The sequence below is a fragment of the Lolium rigidum genome, chromosome 4 (genome assembly GCF_022539505.1).
Source record: "Lolium rigidum isolate FL_2022 chromosome 4, APGP_CSIRO_Lrig_0.1, whole genome shotgun sequence".
NCBI classification, from domain to species: domain Eukaryota; kingdom Viridiplantae; phylum Streptophyta; class Magnoliopsida; order Poales; family Poaceae; genus Lolium; species Lolium rigidum.
Window position 1 is genome coordinate 88,086,241 of NC_061511.1, and position 20,182 is coordinate 88,106,422.

The 20,182-nt window shown below is 43.8% G+C and overlaps 2 protein-coding genes across 2 annotated transcripts; both read right to left on the minus strand.

The window, feature by feature from the left end:
- Window positions 1–730: 730 nt before the first annotated feature.
- Window positions 731–17,452, minus strand: LOC124647342 (probable metal-nicotianamine transporter YSL3). The gene is made up of 6 exons (XM_047187303.1): window positions 17,113–17,452; window positions 11,144–11,313; window positions 7,696–7,793; window positions 7,464–7,598; window positions 6,884–7,081; window positions 731–1,733 (listed from the first exon to the last, which is right to left on the minus strand). Exons 1-6 carry the CDS (start codon window positions 17,450–17,452, stop codon window positions 731–733), a joined length of 1,944 nt encoding a protein of 647 aa, XP_047043259.1.
- A 452-nt stretch (window positions 17,453–17,904) lies between these two features.
- Window positions 17,905–19,781, minus strand: LOC124705666. The gene is made up of 3 exons (XM_047237367.1): window positions 19,442–19,781; window positions 18,978–19,328; window positions 17,905–18,770 (listed from the first exon to the last, which is right to left on the minus strand). The coding sequence occupies exons 1-3, from the start codon at window positions 19,736–19,738 to the stop codon at window positions 17,994–17,996; spliced, it is 1,425 nt and encodes a 474-aa protein (XP_047093323.1). The 5' UTR covers window positions 19,739–19,781; the 3' UTR covers window positions 17,905–17,993.
- Between the last annotated feature and the right edge of the window lie 401 nt (window positions 19,782–20,182).

Here is a 20,182-nt window from a genome sequence, read left to right on the forward strand (position 1 = left end):
ACACACTGTTAGATAAAACTAGAGAAATGCTTTGTGTCTACTATTGTAGTAATATATGTAATACCAACCATTCAAAGCCACCACAACGCCTGTAACAGCTGCAGTATTTGCATCCATAACCTCTGGTTTGGATGGAAAGATGCTTGAAATTGTAACCGTAGCCTGATGGATATGTTCATAGCCGCAGAGTAGTTATTTCCATCCTTTGTGACAGAAGTTATTTCCATCCTTCTGCACATAATAAGACTAAACTACTACGAAACTACTTTCGCCATTCAACAGACAATCATATGCATGTCGAGCATGCCATCTATATTGCATAAAAACGATATCTAGAAATTTCCGCCTATGGTACTACAATGTTTGACATTATGGAACTAAAACGTATCATATACAGTTATAACAAATGCAGAAAAGTACATTAAACAATTCTAGGTCAAAACTACATAAAATGCTGCATCTAACTACTGTAGTACAATCTCTGCAATGCCAACCATTCGAAGCCATCTAAAAAAAAACCATTGGAAGCCTCAGTTCTCAAACAGTGCCTCTAATGGTTGTAGTATTGCACCCATAAACTCTGATTTGGATTAAATGATGATTGAATCTGTAATGCTAATCACTGTAGCCTGGTGGGTTTGTTCATAGCTGCAGAGTACTTATTTCCATCCTTTGAGACCTACTAGCTCAGAAGGGAAATTCGGTTAGTTTTTACCTCTGGATGCATCCGTCATGGCTTTGCCGGTGTTGACATGTTTCTTATGAAGGAATCTGCCAAGTCAACCTGCTTTCCACTATGAATGAACTTCATGCACATTGGTGCCTCCACACTGAAAAGGGTGAACAACGCCGATGGCAACGCGAATAGCCCTTCCCCACAGATCAAGCCGGCTGCAACTGCTGATGACAGTATGGCGGCGCTCTGGCTGTTCATCTTCATCCACAGGAAAATCACCGCGCTGCCTATGCACATATCGATAGCGACGGCTGACCCGATGAAGAAGGGCAACGCTAAGACCGTGACACTGGGAATGTACACCTGTATCTTCCAGCCTTTCCTCTGAGACACGACCGAGAGCGTGTTCACCGCGACGGCGAAGCCAGCAGCAGCGTAGCAGAAGGTGAGGCAATGGTCAGGGAGTTCCTTGACACCTCCCGTGCCGATCACCGCCATGGCACGGTAGAGCATTGCATAGGGGCACGGGTATTCTGAGTCCGCTGCTCCGATGGGGACATTCGCCTTGGCGCTTCTTTGGAAGGCACGGAAGATACACGGTGTAAGAACGGAGCCGACGATTACGCCGAAGGTCTGCATCATGATCAGAGCCCGTTGCGAGGTCAGTGTCATGTAACCTGTCTTCACGTCCTGCGTCATCTGCGAAGAGATGTGAAGCGCTGACACCACTAGCCCGCAGGATACAAGGGCAACAATAATCGCGCCTGGCTTGGCAACCCATGCTGCGACGACGAAGATTGTGAACTTGGCGTATGTATAGGCGATGTTCCAGTCCGTGAGCCCAGTTGCGTAGGTGTTGGTGAGGGCAACCACCGGGACGATGATGTACATCGCAATGACGTGAAGGAAATTTACCTGGTGAAATATTTGTGGGATAACTACCCCACAGATTATTGCGCACACGCCGTACGCAGCCACTGGCAGGGAAGCAGGGATTTTGTTCTCCAGGAATACCTCAATCCTTCTACGGTCATCGTAGTTCAGACTGGGGTGTTTTCTCAAGTAGTTACCCACCACTGTATCTGTTTCTTGTTGTTTCTGCCTGAAGTCGAGGAAGGCAGCAATAAGAAGTGTAATGAAGTTGTAAATGCCATCAGTCAGAATCAGTGCAACTGAAATAAAGACCTGTCAATAGAACAAAGGAAAAACATTTCAACGAACAGTTTCAAAGGCAATGTTTCTCTAGTACATTTGTAAGTTTAATATGTTTGAGCATATAAATTGTGATTCACGATTGAGCGGAATTTTTACGCGGATGTCTAATCTTGATCGGATGTTGGACGTCCAACTGTAGTTATATTGGAAAAGAAACTCCGGAGAGAGTATTCTAGCTTATGGGGAAGCTAATAAAATGTATCAGAACACACTTGAATAAAAAGAAAGCTACTCCTCTGATCTTAATAAGCGTCGTGATCTTAGTTCAAATTTAAGTGAATTTGAACTAAAATCACGACACTTTTCATGGATCGGAGGGAGTAAAACATTCATCTAGGAATTCGTAATATCACTTTAACAAATAACGTTGGGTTGTCCATGAAAAAAAGGCTTGAAAAAGGAGATCATATATACATCTGCTGCTTTGTACGTCCCACCTCAATTTAATCACCATATGAACTCATCCCCAGTATTTCGAAAATTTAACACGGACAAGGAGATGTGATACAAAAATTATTCTATCTCAGTCCACAAAAGCTAATTCAAAGAAATTTCAAATGATTTTGGGAGATTTATATCATTTGATTTTTCATGTTTGTCATTTGATTTGTATAATTGGAGTCCATAAATTATTTTCCAAGGATTGCACTGGACTCTATTATTGAGCATAAATTCCATCCATTCAACCTCTTGTTATAGTTCCTTTGCCTTTTCGTGTGATCCCAAACACTATATGATAAAAACCCGTGGGTCTCCATCTTTAGTATTTGCCTTGTGTTTTGAGAATCATGCGAAACAAAGAGCAACTAAAGTCATAATAGAATTTTTTTTGTAGAATGTAAATAAATCCTAGTAATGTCTGTTTGACCATAGTAACATGTGCTGCACAGAGACGCATAGAAGGGGCACTTTGAGAGGATCCTATAAGGTCATGTAGATCCAAAAGTTAGCCTCCACTATCTAGAAATAATGCATCTACACAGAAATTTAAAACGGTCCCCACGAGCATATGCTCCTACTTCCAAAAAAGGCTTTTGAAATAAAGAATCTGAAAAATTATCACATCTACATGTTCATGTGACATGTCCTATGTTCACACAAAGTTTAAAGGAAAAAACAAATTTTCGCGACCTTCGACGAAAACAAATTTGATGCTCCATCAATAGAATTTTTTGCATCACTTTTTTTTTTGTCGTTTCAGGACACAAAATATGTCTTTTCTTCATGAAAGTTTGCAGACATGTGAAATACACAAATATGTACACCATAAAAAATCAGATTGTTTTGAAATTTTAAGATATATTTTTTAATGAATTTACTGTCTTCTAAGAGCATTGCTTGCGGGAGCCAAAACACCACCCTCGCATCTACATGCAAAGCTTTTTTTGTATGCAGTGACCCATCGTCGATTTTGGCCTCCTTTTTCTTATAGGAAGCATGGATTTGGATATGAGGAACCATAATGCGCTCTAAACAACATTTCTGCCATTGTCCCTGGTGCTAAAAGTCTAATGAACATTTCTCACATTATCCCATTAGGTTTTAATAACTAACTGATTGCAAGATTGAAAAATCCTCTTGCTTCGACTGTCGGGCACAAGTTCAACGGAAAAAAAGGAAGAAAATGATAAGTATCTGAGACTTCTCAAGATTACAAACCATGTTGAGGCGTGCTAGTATGAGTCTATGTAGCCCAAGATATGACACAGTAAGGGCAAACCTGCCTCACACTGTGAGGTAGGTGTCCACCCAAATTTCTTCACCTTCGTGAAGGCAGCCCAAAATTTACATCTAATTCCTTTATTTATGATTGATAAACCATGAGTTATTTTTATAGTCAATATTTTATCGCAGGTTAGCAATGATACCTTGGATTGACAAACTCACAAACAGACTTAGGGAACATACAACTGGGGAACACATCAGCCTAAAGAGGACACAAAGAATTTTTTTCTTAGATGGGAGAGAGAGAGAGAGAGAGAGAGAGAGAGAGAGAGAGAGAGAGATGAAAAAAGCTATTGTCTTATCTTAGTTAAGAGATGGTCTCTTGTCACCCAAGATAAGTTTATTTCTCAATTGCAGTAAATATCTTAGTCATATTATTTTCTAGTTGCTATTAATACACAATATTCATGCAAGTATTAATTTCTATAGATAACACAAAGAGGTCATTGTAGAACGTGTCTTTTATGATATGTAGATGATATGAATAACTAAGAAAAGGCTTCTCAACAAGTGCACATGCCCTTAGAAATAATGAATTCTAGAACGGGGCTATAGTGCAACATCGTCTAAAACTTACGACATATCATTACAATAGTGGATGGACACTACAAACATAGAGTGATAGGAAGGTGCATCTAGGGTGTTGCACGCGCAACCAAATAAAACAATGAAAAGTCAATTGCATACTTGTGAAACAAAAAATTCAAAATATTTTAACTCTTAAGCCATTACCCAAATTTACCCAAATTTACGCTTTGAGTACTTTGCTTTCTCGCCTTTCTTCCTGGAGAAGAGAGAAAGAACAATCCCCCCCCCCCCCCGCCCTACAACCAACTTTCTAGCGCCGTTCTCCGACGGCTCCCCTATCCTAATGGCCTCCTAGTCATCGACGGGAAGGGAGTCGTTGAACCTTGCAGAGGTTTCTATATCCGTGGCCTAGCCTAGGTTAGGCGTTTTGACAGACAATTTGGCTATAACAATGGTGTCCGCGGAAGCGAATAAGAGTGCACAAGATCATCCACCGATGGAGTGGCCTCCTCCTTGATTGGGGATGGATCTATGCAGTAGGTTTTCTGGTTGAGGCGGCGGGGCAAGCATGAGGTATATATTTTTCTTCCTAAATGGACTCCCAACGCGACACCCGCTTCAAACTATTGTGGAGAACGCTAGACTTGTACATGATGCATGGTGGCAGGCACTAGTGGTCTTCTTCAACCGCGGTCGTGGCGGTGTTTCTGGAAGGGCAATTGCTTAGAACTTGTGCATCCAGCAGCACCCACCATGCCAGTGAGCAGACAGCTTAGTGTTTCTGAGAAATACAACTAAAAGTGGTTCCATCATTCCTTCACCAATCTGTTTGGGACAATGTCACAACATATCCGGTGTACAGTGACACATCAGGTGGTCCCTTACCGACATGCCACAAAGTTCTACTTGGTTCAAAAATGAGTTCTTGTGATGAAGTTAAGCTGGATCTAGGTCAGATGGTGCTCCATCTCTTCTTCCTCTGGCAAATATCTTAGGCCTTGTTTACTTCTCTCGTATTTTTCTTCTCAATGGGTATAAGGATGAGAAGGGATTTGGTGTTCACCCAATCCCCTCAAATACTCTTCCCCAAAAATACACTAGTATAATGGCGAGTTTTTGATTTAGGCAAAAAATATGGGGATGGGAGCTAGGGGATGGGAGGGGATATCTCGGGATTATGTCGTTCAAAACCAGAGAAGTAAACGGACTAGTGGGAATTTTCCGGGATACGAAATAATCCCCTCCTATCCCCGTAAATACCCTAGAAGTAAATAAGGCCTTAAGCAACAGGCAAAAACTTTGTCCAACACAAAATATCTTCGAGACATGTATGTAATTTCAGTTTCCATAGGGGCTTATGTATGTTTGTGCTTGACCATGTGCCATTTCTAGATGTCTCTAGATATGTTCCACGTGTGTATATGCTCACAACATGTGTATACATGTATTGCAATGTTGTGAATCTGAACATGGTAACTTGTTTAAAAGCGGAATTCACGGTACTCCTACACTTTCAAGTTTACTTTAATGTGTGATTTGCATCTAGATCTCCTCTAGTAGGTTGGACTATTTTTGTGTGTTAAAAGTTACCACTCAATAACTTGTGAAATCACCGTATTGGTAAAAAAAATTACAGTATTTCAGTCCAGTTAATTTAAGAGAGTAATGCCTTTAGTTTTGTTATACATGCATAAATCATGGAGTCCTCAACGCCTATGTACATGTACTGTACGTGCCAAGTTCTAGGAGCACCATGGATTTTGAGTCATTGTTTAGTCGCAATATAGTCACTGAGTCATTTTCTCAAAATCACGGTGACTCACGACTAAACAATGAATTATGGTGACATACAAAGACTTTCGTCGACAAATCACTAGGTCATAGGGTTGGCGACTCAGTTTTGAGTCACGACTCAAAAACCTGGAGGAGCAGACTACTACATGGGCATCTCTGGCTATTCTTGCATTCTACAAGGAAAGTTAATACAGTAGTAGTGATGCATTCACCGTGCCACTTGGCTAGAATTGTTATATCAATTCACCGTACCACTTGGCTAGAATTGTTATATCACCATTTATGATGTATACATTACCACCATGATTGTGATGTACGTACCTTATTATGGTGATAACAATGATATAGTTACCATGGTGATGATCTATTTACAATATTGTTTGGCGCAAAGTTATTAGGTATTGTAGTTCCATAGTCCTTAGTATTAGTTACACCACAATAGTAATGTACTTATCATACTGTGTACAAGTTGATACAACTTCGGATAATTATCATTTGCTACGTTGTTTAGAAAATTGTATAGTCGTGATGTAACTACATAGGTGTACCATATCACTTGGTCAAACTCACATGTGGAGTCACTACAATCGTCAATGTTAGTTAGCACAATGATACAAATGTACTTACGAGACTGAGTTACACCCTATCATGTTGATGTACTTATCTGATGATCGAGTACTAGGTAAGAGTGTACAATCATGTTGCTAAGACTGTATTATTATTATTTTCGATTTTTACCGCATGTGCTTACTAATCATTCTTGTCATGCGTGTAACTAGGAGCTAGCTACTAAATGCAATGGGCCATACTAATATGACAAGAACATATACACTAGGCTAATCACACGAACGAAAACCAGTCATGCCAGAAATCCTAGTATTAAATGTTCATTCCCTAGATTTTTAATTAGATGAATTTGCAACCAATAAGTACTTTTCTTGTTACGTTTTACATACCTTGTATCCATTAATCCCTGCCAAACTTGATGGACTAGGAGTATGATACCATTGCCCACTTTTTGTTTCGAGAAAAGGGAACAACAATCCCCAAGATGCGATACCACCAACAAGAAACGTAATGTTCACCATAAGTGGGCAAATCATTCCCACGCCAATAAATGTTGCAGAAAAATCAAAGAAAAACCTACAAGCACATAACTATATGTCAGTACGGGATCACTGCTTCCAGTAAGGAATATTGTCGTATAACTAAACGGTTATACCCATTCATAATTTATGTACAAACTTGTCATTGCCTCCTAAAAAAAGCATAGATGAGTAACATGTTGGAACATGTGTAAACAAATGCAGAATATGCAGAAAAGAAAAAGTCCCATGTTGATTTTGCATAATATTAGCAATCATGCAGTGAAAATACGTTTTACAAAGTATATATATGTTGTGAAATGTCCATTGTCATATTACGCACCTTTTATTATATAACTGTAGTCCTATTGATCCATGGGGGAATGGTATGATAATGTCTAACAAATCTTTTGATGTTTATTAGAAAACATATTCCATACCTCTTCTTATATAACTGTAATCCAAATAACGGAAAGCTTGAAAATCCACAATCTTTTCCTGATGCATATAGCCATGAGAATGCAGTCCAAGAAAAACTACCAAAAAAAAATTTGAATATGGTTGCGACTTGAATCCTGGATTGAACATAAATATTAGATTTGTGAATCCAAAACAAAGAATGCAATTTTTAACAAACCAATTTGCAGCAAGAGAAATAATGACACGTCATACTTTGCCATAATAGCTCCATGAGGGGTGTGAAAACTGTTAATAAGGTGAGCTTGAGCTGTTCCTGTTGGGAATAGTAATCTGTAGTCAAGAATCATCACCTATAGTGTGAAGAACAATCATTAGTGGATATATATATATATATATGAAATATATATTTTATTGGAAAACAACAATTTGTTTTAATATTTATTGTCAATTTTGTTGATGTGTAGTTTATATTCAAACCATCTCATGACATAGTTCTCATCTCACTATCCTCCACCTTGATTTCTAATGAAGAGTATGATGTTAACCATCAAGGGTTAGGTTTTGTGCTCCCATTCATGTGCATTAATGAGTGCAAAAAACGACACCTAAATGTTGTGGTAGTAGGGAGTTTTTGTTATTTAGCACGCTAGTGCGCACCTAGTTTGCTTGTTTCACTAGGATCCCACATTTAAGTCGGAGGATTGACAATTCAATAAAATAGATCATATCTGGGTGTAACAATGATGATTGAAGGCATTAAAATGCCTTCCTCGCATTTGCCAAGCACCCAGAAGCTAAATCAAGGAAGAAATTCGCGAAGTAGAGGAAACATAAGACTTAGCTACCAATTTTACGGTCACACCAGCCCGTACCGCGTAACCGTACCACATGGCGGCGGCTTCATATCGTCAAATATTTAGACCCTCTGAAGACGCATCTCAAATCAGAGGCGTAGAGATACCAGAAAACCAGAAAACCTCATCTTCCGACGGGATATGGAGGGGGAACTCAATGAAGGGGATCTACCATGCCGTTGCTCAGATCTGGGAGGCTTGGGCATCATCGTCATCATCACCATCAGCACCATCATCATCTTCATCATCATCCATCTTGTTGTAATATTAAATCTTAGATTGGTTTGCATTTATATTCATTTGATTCATCGTACTTCGTTGATATTTATGATGATGTTATTTGCCCCCATGAGTGAGTAGTTCCATTTGTTCTTAGGGAGATGGAGGCCCCTAACACCTCTATGATTTAAATAAATATTTATGTTGTTTAATTGTAACATGTGAAAGTGGTGGTTGTCTTCGATGATGTTGTATGTTGTGCACCATGCAATATTTTCCATTAGGGACAGAATCTGCCGCCGGTTTCAACCATGTCTCAACCAGGGGTACGAGGTACAAGAGCATATGACCATAGCCATGGGGAGACCCTTAATATGCTCGACATGCGAGGGGAAAGGTAGGAGTTATGAGGGGTGTGGAGTAGTGCTTCAAGGAGCACCCTTATTCGAACCTCTCCTCACATCACATATGCAACAAGAACATATTAAATCCTTATCAACTTAGTAACAATGCTGGTGGTAAATCTGCAACTCCCCAAGGAACACTTCACGCCCATTGAGTTTCAAGAACTTCATAGCATTAGCACCATATCGTTTCTCTTTACATCTTTATTTACTATTACGTTGTTACCTCTCAATCACTCTCGTTTACCTTGCCTAGAATTAAGAATATCTCTTAAGTACATTTTAGTGAAGATAACGAAAATCAATAAAACCATTACCAATCAGCTCCATTGTGGATTTGATAGTCTTACTTTTGAAAACTAGCTACACGCGATCTGTGCGGACATCATTCATGTTCACCATATCCTTCCAAACTTAGATATATGTATGGTATGGTATCTAAGAGGCATTGGACGAGTGAAGTTTTAGCAATGGAGATATGTAGGTTGGCGGAGAGCTAGAACAAGATGCTGCATAGGATAGGTGGATGTGAGTATGTCCATCGGAGTAGGGAGAGGTGTTACAAGAAGTGAAGTGCTACATTTTATGTGGCCATGGGAGTGGAGGGTGACACCAGCAAGAGCAAGGCATATCAACATCTGACGATGAAGGATAGTTGGGGGAGGATCCTGGAAGCAGAAGCAGACGGTAGAGGAGCATGCCAGCAACAACAACAACCACCGATGGAGGAGCAGACTTGCAGCTGCCGATGTAGGAAGGAGAGGACCATCATCCACAACAACAGGGGAGGATCCTCGGAGCAACAACAACCGGTGGTGAAGACCAAGAGCCAGAAGGAACAGGTGCCAGCCGCCAGGCTCGTGGCAGCGACACCTGTCAAGACAGAGGACTGGGTCGGCAGGAGTCAGGATTATTTTTGGGTTCCATGACAGAAAACTGGGCAGCTAGATCTAGGTTTTCTAATACTGGGCAGGTGATATAGAATTACTCTAATAAAAATAGGACAAAAATGACAGATGGGGTAATTCTTTTGTCGCTCAACTCAAAAAACTGGACTAGTTGAGGTTAGTCGTGACTCTAGTTGAATGAGTTGCCCAACTCATCCAATGAGTCAAGTCAAGAAACTGAGTTGACCTCGGAGTTGCGACTCATGGGCTAGTCGTCGATTAGTCGAGAGACTAGAAATCCATGGATCGAATGGAGGAAAAGGAGTTAATAATCGGGTGTATCGAATAACCATGGCATAAATTTCACATGGAAACATGACTTCTTATTTTAGAATCAATCTAAGTTTTCTAAATCATTGTTACAAACTTCAGATGACTATAATCTAGTTATATACAAATTACTGCACAATAGGGTTATAATAACTAGTACAATCTTTTCTATCAAAGTATGGATTCCAACTGCGAAAACTGGCACGCTCCCTAGTGCATAGCACAAATAATGTGTACGTAAAATGCAAAATAATGCAGTAAAATGCACACAACAACCGGTGGAGGAGAAGACCAAGAGCCAGAAGGAACAGGTGCCAGCCGCCAGGCTCGTGGCAGCGGCACCTGTCAAGAGAGAGGACTGAGTCGATGGGAGTCAGGATTATTTTTGGATTCCATGACGGAAATTGGGTAGCTAGATCTAGGTTTTCCAAAACTGGGTAGGCACTATAGAATTACTCTAATAAAAATAGGAAAAAACTGACAGATGGGGTAATTCTTTTGTCGCTCAACTAAAAAAGCTGGACTAGGTGAGGTTAGTGGTGACTCTAGTTGAATTAGTTGCCCAACTCATCCAATAAGTCAAGTCAAGAAACTGAGTCAACCTCGGAGTTTCGAATCATGGACTAGTCGTCGATTAGTCGAGAGACTCGAAATTCATGGATCGAATGGAGAAAAAGGACTTAATAATCGGGTGTATCAAATAACCATGGCATAAATTTTACATGGAAACATGACTTCTCATTTCAGAATCAATCTAAGTTTTCTAAATCATTGTTACAAACTTCAGATGACTAATAATCTAGTTATATATAAATTACTGCACAATAGGATTATAATATGTAGTACACCATTTTTTCTATTAAAGTATGGATTCCAACTGCGAAAACTGGCACACTCCCTAGTGCATAGCACAAATAATGTACATAAAATGCAAAATAATGCATGTAAAATGCACAAATTAAGATTGGGACACAATCATTCAACAAGAACATGACACAAGTATTACCTGGTTCAGTGGCACACTAGTTAATACTGACATTAGACCAATGAGGAGAAGGAATAACATCCATTGTCCTGTTGGAAAGTTGTCAACAATGTCTCTTGGGTCTGGATTTGTTTCACCAAGTGCTTTTGCCACGGTGGACGTCATTGCTATGATGTACAAAGCAAAGCCACCTATAAATGAAAACAAAAGATATATTTGTCAATGTGAAATTTAAAATGAAATATTATATATTTCCTAAAAATATATGGGAAAAAATCAACCCTCCTCCAACCATTGCAATCCTAATTTGGTCGTGGATTGCGAACAAATGTGCACATTGTTTTTCTTACTTAGTTAGTTGACTTGGAGTAGAGCTACACACCGCTGATCCTCTGTAACCACCTCATCTAGAGAAATAAATGAAATTCATTTCAAACAAGAACACCTATTGATACCCAACTTCATGTCATAATTGAACACTATGATTAGTAAACATCGACCGTAAGAGATTCAAGTCAAGTAGAATGCAAGACCGGCGACATTGAGCGTGCCAAGGAAATGCGGACCATAGCGGGATCATAAAAAAGAGTTGATGCCTTGTTTTGAAGGTGAAAACTACGCTAGATAAACAATAAAAGGTTGTGCTAATTGATAAGAGAAACTGAATGGTAGGTAGACCGAAATAGGATAAATCTCTCCCTTTTGTCTTCTCCCTTTCAAAACATTATATGGTCGACCTAGTCATTATGCTACCTTCTACATTGCACTAGATCGTGTGGTGATCCTTCATGATATGGTCCATGAATTATAGTGGAAAATATTAACCGGGGTGATACTCAATACTGACTTTGAAAATGCTTATGACAAGGTCATATTGTATTTTCTTGAACAAACTTTCCATATGAAATGATCTACAGAAGTGTTGCATGTCGGATCCATAATTTCATCATTGGAGGTAGTGTGCCCGTTAAAGTCGATGATGACGTTTGCCATTATTTGGAAACAGAAAAGTGATTAATGCAAGGAGATCCATTATTACCCATACTATTTAACATAGTGACTGATATGTTGGCCGTCATGATTGATCATGCGAAAGTAGATATTCAAATTGAGGGGTAGTTTGACATCTAGTTGCCGGATGGTGGTTTATGTATCCTTTAATATGCCGATGAGACGATTATTTTTAAGGCTCGCGCCCTCGAAAAGGTAGAAAACTGAAAAACAGCATTCAAGCAACTTTGGGGACTCAAAATTAATTTTCATTAGATTGAATTTGTTTCAGGGAAGCCCAAGACGTGGATGCTCAATATGCCGAATTATTTGGTTGTGAGCAGGGATAGTTTCCAATTAGATATTTGGATGTTCCGATTCATTATGAAGAATTACAATTGCCGATCAAAAACTACTGCTCAATCAAGCTATGAATCGATTCTGAAAACAATATCGAAACAAAAAATAGAGTAAGGAACTGATATATCAATGAGGAAACAGCTGCTAACCATAAACAAACTTTCGTGAACTAACAACAAACTCAGCTTTCTCTGGCAGTTAATCGTGCACACACTCCTCATACATCTGGAAAACCTACTATACAAACTTGAGAAAGTTCCTTGTCCCATGAATTCTTCCATCAGCATAGCATCAGTTCAAGGCGCACAAAATCTAACTAAGACATTCGTAACGACGTACGAAAAATCTGGGTGGAATGAAGTGGGTGTTACCAGATGTCCTCGGAGAAGCCACACTTGGTGAGGTCCTCGTTCTCATTCTCGTGGAACCCCATGAAGATGGTGTAGTCGTCGGCGTCGGACCGCCGAACAGATAGGAGAAGATCACGGAAATCCCGGATTTGGGCGGCGAAACTGAGGGACTGGGGGCCAGGAGAGATGGGAATCCTTGCGAGAGAAATTGGAGGATTTCTAGGGTTTTGTGTAAGTGGAAATGACGCAGATTAGCAGATTTCATTTTACCCTTTTTGAAAGGCAATTTTTTTTCCTTTTATTTGGCTTCTGATCCCATTCGATGTTCGGTTGTTAAATTTTCTTCACTCTCATGTTTGCGTGCACCAAGGGAAATGACTTCTCTGTTTGTAAAACACTCTGCAACAATGTCCTTAGGTTGCGGTAGCTGTGGTAGTTTTTTTCCTAATAGAACCTGGTATTATTTTAAGAGAAATATTAAACAGTACAAAACATCTCAATAAAAACGAAAATTATAATGAAAATTTTGAGATGTGTTTCATCTTTAGCCTGCAGACCTGTTGATGGCGCGCCGCCGCTGTTACTCCTCCCTGAGTCGACCTGACGTTGTTGGTTACAGACGGGAAGTCGCCGGACGGGTCAAGAAGACCACATCCACCCCGAAAACGAAGAAGAAATAACTACCGGTGAAGCTCCATGAAGATTCAGAGCCCCCTCCCCAACCAGAAGAAGTTCTCAAGAACCACACCACTCCCACAATCTTGAACTGAAACGAACAAGCCTCATGTGTGTGCTTTGTTCAACACATCTCTCGGGTTCAATCCCGGAGTTGGTCTCAAGATCAATTTTTGGCATGATCCTTGGTTGGGAGGAACGAGCCTCGCCTCCCTTGCACCCAACCTGGTTAAGTGATGCACCAAGAGGAACATCTCCACCTAACACGCTTCCCTCGCGTAGTCTCCTCACGGAGGCGACTCGAGGGCGAAGACCCTAACCCCGCCCACCCTTCCCCCTTCCTCTGGCCTCGCTGCGGCCAAAATCAGCCGATGGGAAAGCCTGCGCGACCACCGAAGAAGATGGAGGCCAGGCCATCGCTGCTCCATCCCCGGATTGGGGAGCTCGGGATCTGAGGTGACGGCCTCGAACGGAGAGGGCGGTGTCGACCTAGCGGCCTCGGTTGCGTGGGCAACGTGGTGGAGGCGGACGGGGCGCGCGGTGTGGAGGTCGCTTGGACGGACCTCCATCGCTAGATCTGAAGATGCTACACCTCCATGTCCTTCTCAACCACACCTCCCGGCCCTGGATTCGCTCCGATGATTGGTAGGTGAGGCCATAGGCGGGGCTCTGGACCGGGGGTGACCCTTGGCTGACGGCGGCCTCCACGACGTCGATGACATTGGGACGCTTCAAGGCGCCGTTGAGGTATACTCCCCCTTCTCCTGACCTACTTGTCTCAGGTGAAAACACAAAGCTTCAGCTTGGGCGGCAATGGAGATCTAGCGTCGTCCCCTCCATGGAGGCGCCGCATAGAGATTTTCGATAAAGGATGCTTTATTACTTTTTAGAAGCAATTACATCCAGCCTCTGCATAACCAGGATGCACACAGCCGTTTATGAGTCTTTAAGTCCAAAAAAACCAAATTAAAAAGGAACTAGGCGGAATACATATCGGAACGATGAATCATATAACGCCTAAGATGTGGGTGGGATTTCAATCCGTAGATTATGCTGCCACCCATGTAGGGAAAAAGTATCCCTCGCCGTAGCCTCCAACCGTGTACAGACCTCCGTAAATAGGTCTCGGTTCTCCATGCGCTGAAGAGGCGCCGCATAGAGATACCGGGTCGGTGGTTGAGTTTCAGCAGCTGGTAGCTAGCTTGTAGCGGTTTATCTGTCTCCGTGTTGTGTTTCGGCAAGAGATGTGCTTTGCTCTCCTGGAGGTGTTCGCTCGCCGGTGGCTCGTCGCCCTCGAGCCTCGGTGAGGGGGAAGTGATCCCCTCTCCGGCTGCAGCTAATTCTTAGTGTTCAAGCCCTGGTCAAGCCTGGTGGCTCTGCGCATCTCTTTCTCCGCATCTTTGTTGATGTCCTATTGTGACAGTTTTGGTCTTGGGAGCCCAAGTTTTGCGGGCGGCAGCGATATTTTAGTGTAGCTACGTGGTGAGGTGGTACTGCTTGAGTGCTTCCCCTTGGCATCATGTTTGTCGTTGTCCATCCGTGCTCGGGGTGAGCTGCTCCACCTCCTGACAGGGGCGACTTCCTTCTTCATCAACATTGCTTCTTCTTCTGTCGAGCTATAGGGCAGGACAAGAGCTTCGAGGATCAAGCGGATTTTCATCCTTTTCTATTTTGATGTGATTGTTGTATTCGTTGTGTGTAAGTTGTTTTCCAACATTTGTAAACTCAGTCGTAAAAGGTTTTATTAATTTAAAGTTCGGCTTTTCGAGCCTTCGATCTAAAAAAAGAGGAACATCTCCGTTGGGTTGGTCATGCATATCGACAAGTGGATTCGCAACTTCAAGGGCACTCAACTCCTGAAGATCTGAATCAATTCATCCCATTGTTTGATCGGCTGACTGCTGTGCAACTAAAGCCTGAAATGGCTGATAGTATCTATTGGAGATGGACGGCAGATGGCAGAGTACTCCGCAACTTCAGCTATGTGATGCAATTTGAAGGTTCTACTCGGTTCTGCTTCAAGGAGATCATTTGGAACAGTGTTGCGCCTTTCAAATGTCACGTCTTCGCTTGGCTTGCCGTTCCGGGTAAATGCCACACTGTCCATCGTCTGATGCAGAAGGGGTGGCCGCACAATGTTGCTTGCGTGCTTTGCCTCAGCGAGCCGGAGACAGAAGAGCATCTGGGAGAGGGTTCTCAGCTCGGCTCAGCTTGCACCTAGACATGATATGGTCAAGCTGCAAGAGTGGCTGGTTTCCACTCAGCTTGCTCAGCCCCTGCCAAGCGGAAGGGCTTGGCTGCCCTGCCGCCCTGGTACAGCTAACCTGGTAGCAGCTTCTTTGAGCAGGATCCACGCGTGTGTTGTCGACGAAGCAAAGCTTTGGAGAGAGGCAGGTCGATCAAGTGATGCTGATCTGTTGGATAGACCCAGGGAGCCATACTAGCTCCCTCCCTTTTTCAGTTTTTCACATCTGATATTCCCCTAGCTTTTCTTTGGCTCTCTTTTTTCAGTTTTGTCCTTTGTACATCTTGTGCTCTCCTTCTAATTAAATGAAAACTGAAAAGTCTGCCTTTTTCGTCAAATTTTTTGTGTGGATGTGGGAGTTTTCCTTCAAAACAATCTTAGAGCCTTTTTAGTACTCCCTCCGTTCCTTTTCTTTGAAAAGGGGGATAGGCCCTGCATCATAAGATGCATGTGATGCATATGGCCTTTATTACTACCACCTCCATTCCTAGATATAAGGTGTGTAGTTTTTAGTACAGTAATTAAAAATGCATGTGGAGGAAAAATTACGCAAGATTTTATCCTGAAAAATTGATATGAGAAAGTAGAGAAATTTTAAAAAGATAAGGAAACTCAATCAAATCCTTAAAAAATATCCACATAAGTTGCCCAACATAATATACCTTATATTTTGGAGACTTTTCTCAAAAAAGATTACACCTTATATCTAGGAACGGATGTAGTATATAGAAATATCCTAGAGGGGAGACATAAGAATTTCTTTTATTTCAGTGGGCAATGTTGAGGAAATCGCTTATCGCTGTCAACTCATTTGGCTGGAGATTAGCGAATAATAGGTAAATCAGCCGATTAATCGGGCGATAAATGAGGTAATCGGTTAATCGGTGACCATCAAGTAGCGATTAATCGGCCGATAAATCGTTGAATCGGATGATTTTTTGAATAGTGTTAGTGGGACTATTCATAAATTTGATTCAAAGGCATGGATATATTTTTCCATTGATTTAGGTTCCATAGAAAAAACAAAGGAATTTTACAATCCACTCATATCTATTTTTTTACATTTCTAAGGTAAAGGTCATAACTTGCATGATAATAATTTAATATCACCTTTGAATTTACTTTAACCTTGGTTTGATTATGTTTTTTTAGAATTCATGTGTTTTCCTATTACTGCGAATCAAACACTCATGTTTAATAAATTCTCTTGTTTGCAATCCTCTGCTTTGCACACGTAATCATATCCTATTACTGAGTTTTCCCTATTCCTTTGTATTTCGATCATGATAAAAAATTAAGACCCTTAGACCGATAGTAATGGGTATTTGGTGAGTTAAAAAAGTGTTGCCATGGAGTGCATGCACGCTTACCGGTTAGGGCTAAGTTGCCGACTGTAGTGACGGTGGTGAGCACCAATAAGTTCTCCTGTCGCGTGAAGGGCTCCGACCCTGGGAGGCCGCAGGACCGGAGCAGGCTTACGAACCACTTGAGGAAGATGAAGCTGAGGACGCTGATGGGCATGTTGAGTCCCGGCACGACGCCGGTGGACATCTGGATCTGCAGGGTCACGAAGCCGAAGACGACGGAGAGCACCACCGCGACGATCATCGCCCGCGGCGTCGCCTGCTCCCAGAAGTCGGGCAGCGGCTGCTTCTCGAACGCCCGCTCAACGGACGCCAACAGCAGCGGATCGCCGATCGTCGCGTCCATTCCGAGTCACGGACCACGTACGACGCCAGCTCCAGCTCCCGATCGACTGATCGTGGAGGTTTCGGTAGTTTTGCGGTGGGAAGAAGGGGTGCTGTTCTTGGGTTGCTAGCTCTTGTAGGAGCCATGCGCGCGGTAGGAAGTGGCGAGAGGTGGAGAGGGAGTATAGGTCGGAAGGAGCAAAAAATAGAAGTATGCGCGATCTCTGAAGAGCAAAATCGAAGATGAAAATCAGGCATACGCACTCTTCATGTGGTGGCATAATAAGTTACACAATGCCACCCTACAATGCTCCGCGTCTCAAAAAACTCATGCGAAATTTGTCAAATTTTGATGAACCCATTTGCGCAAGAATGAAGACGCTTTCTTGTTTTCACAACAATTGATCTTTGCTCGAAGCTGTTTGCATGTTCGAAGAGACAAGCAAAACAAAAATGTAGAAATCAAATTCGCCGACGGGCGCGGCAAAGCGCACCTCCTGATCTAGCTACTAGCCTATTATTATACGAGTACCGTATTGTAGATATACACAAACGGCCCCATCTCATCTCGTCGATGTGCACGTGGAGTCCTTGGACTCCTCGGCGGCGTCCAAGCTGTCGACGGCGGCAACCTTAACCGGACCGAACCAAGCTAGTCCAGTCACGACCGGAACGAGCGCCTTCCTGGCGACGGACGCGCGGATGCCGCAGCCAGCACCGTCGCTGCTGTCATCGACGGCCTTGACGGCGTCCCGAGCACCACCCTTTGTGGCCCCGTGGCCCAGCTTCTTCTGCCGCTGCTGCTCTTTGGAGCTGCTGCTAACAAGCAGGTCCCTGGGAGGCAGGAAGCACTCGTTGGAGAGGCCGGCGATGTTGAAGTCGACCTCCTCGATGCTCCACGTCTCCTCCATGCACGTGCAGGGCCTCCTCCTGCGCGCCTCGGCGTCGTCCACGGTCCCGGCGGCGCTGGCGAACCGGGACACGGTGACGACGGTGCGGCCGGCGTGCGCGATGTTGATGCCGTCGACGGGGCGGTAGTCGCGGATGGAGGACTCCATGGTGGTCTCCCAGTACATGTCCTCGCCGTCTTCGGCATCGGTCGAGGGTGTGGACATGCGCAGCAGGTGGGTGTCCTCGAGGCGGACGAGCAGCCCGGTGCGCTGGCTGAAGTAGCCCCACAGGGCGTGCCGGATCACCTCCACGTCGGCGGTGCTCCGGGCGTCCAGAGCGGAGACCTCGGCGTCGACGCGCAGCACGAAGCAGTCCTCGCTGTCCACGGTTTCCTCGCCGACCCACGCGGCGCTGGAGAAGAGGTCCGCCGTCGACTTTGGGTCCAAACCCTGCAGCACGTTACCACACTTGATTAATATACTACTCAAAGAAATCAAAATGCGCCATATGCACATGGGCGCACGTTTGGCCAGCCGTGTCCGTAATACGTGCTGCCTAATTGTCAAATATTTACAGATTTGGTTGAAATTTACTACGTGCTAGATGGAAACAAGATCAAGAAAAATCAAGATGGACAGGACTAATTGGATCATTACCTGGACGCATCTGCGGATTGGTCGCGGGGGGCCTCGGGAGGCGTGGGCCTGCTGCCACGGCGTCTGGCGCCAGGCGACCTTGCCGTCGCTGCCGGCGCTCATCTTGGTGCCGCCGGCCACCACCATCTCGACGCACCACAGCTCGGGCTTCTTCTGCCACACCACAAACCCTCCGGACACCTCGCCGGCGCCGCCGCTGCCGACGCCCATTCCTTTCTTGGCTGCCCTGCCCTTGGATGTGCTCATCCGCACCTTCCCCATCGCGTACATGCTCGTCGCCGCGCTCAGCGCCGCCTCGCCCCCGGCCGCCGCCACGTACTGCTCCACGATGTACCTCGCCTTGGACACCTCCTGCAGACGGAACGATCTTCATTATTAGCCATGAAAAGTTGAAAACCACAAACCGAAACCAAGAACATGTCCTGGTCACTCGATCGGTGCTAAAGTGAACCAATCCAACTTACAAGGGGCTCCTCCTTGATGTCACGTCCGGCCATGCCCTTCCTGGCCTGCACGGGCTGGGGCACCAGCGGCGCGCCCATCACGCCGAGCATGGCCTGCACGTCGGCCCGCGAAGCTAGCGCCGCACCATCACGCCGGTGCTGGTGATCGACGTGCGACCGCACCCACGACTTGACCGTGCGGCGCCGGCGCCGGCTGCGCACAGTGGACGACGCCTCCTGGTGGAGCTCGGGGAGCGGCACCTCGAGCACGGTGTCGAGGCCGTCCTCCCGGTCTAGGTTGGGGCACACCTTCCTCATGGTCAATGCTCCTCAGTTTGCTGCTTGATGAACGGAACTACTCTTCTTCTGGCCGTGACTGTTGAGGTTGAGGACGATGAATCGCTTGACTGGCTGAGCACTAGCAATGAGCAGTCGTATATATGGATGGATCGTGGATATGTGGCTGCACGTTCTGCGCTACACTTCTTCGATCAGCCCACCATGTTCTCCATTTTATATATTTGTAAGCAAATATACGACGAATCTCATTGTTTTCTCCTATAAATATATCGGATCCCATTGTTTAAGGGATCGAATATCTGATTACTGCCTGATTAAAAGCCTCTGTCCTGGCGATGAACGGGTCTAGGGCGAATTATTTGCGTCGTTGAATTTTTTAAAAGTTTGGTCTGATGAGCTCTTGTTCGGGGGCAGCTTGTAGGGTCAGACGGCGGCACTTGGGGCAGATCTGATTTGACAGAT

Coding starts and splice junctions, on each gene's coding strand:
- LOC124647342 (XM_047187303.1), bottom strand. CDS start 17,452: ATGGACGCGACGATCGGCGATCCGCTGCTGTTGGCGTCCGTTGAGCGG. Junction 11,314..17,112: donor CGGCAACTTAGCCCTAACCG/GTAAGCGTGCAT, acceptor TTTCATTTATAG/GTGGCTTTGCTTTGTACATC. Junction 1,734..6,883: donor GGATACAAGGTATGTAAAAC/GTAACAAGAAAA, acceptor TAACTACTTGAG/AAAACACCCCAGTCTGAACT.
- LOC124705666 (XM_047237367.1), bottom strand. CDS start 19,738: ATGAGGAAGGTGTGCCCCAACCTAGACCGGGAGGACGGCCTCGACACC. Junction 19,329..19,441: donor ACATCAAGGAGGAGCCCCTT/GTAAGTTGGATT, acceptor TTCCGTCTGCAG/GAGGTGTCCAAGGCGAGGTA. Junction 18,771..18,977: donor CAATCCGCAGATGCGTCCAG/GTAATGATCCAA, acceptor AACGTGCTGCAG/GGTTTGGACCCAAAGTCGAC.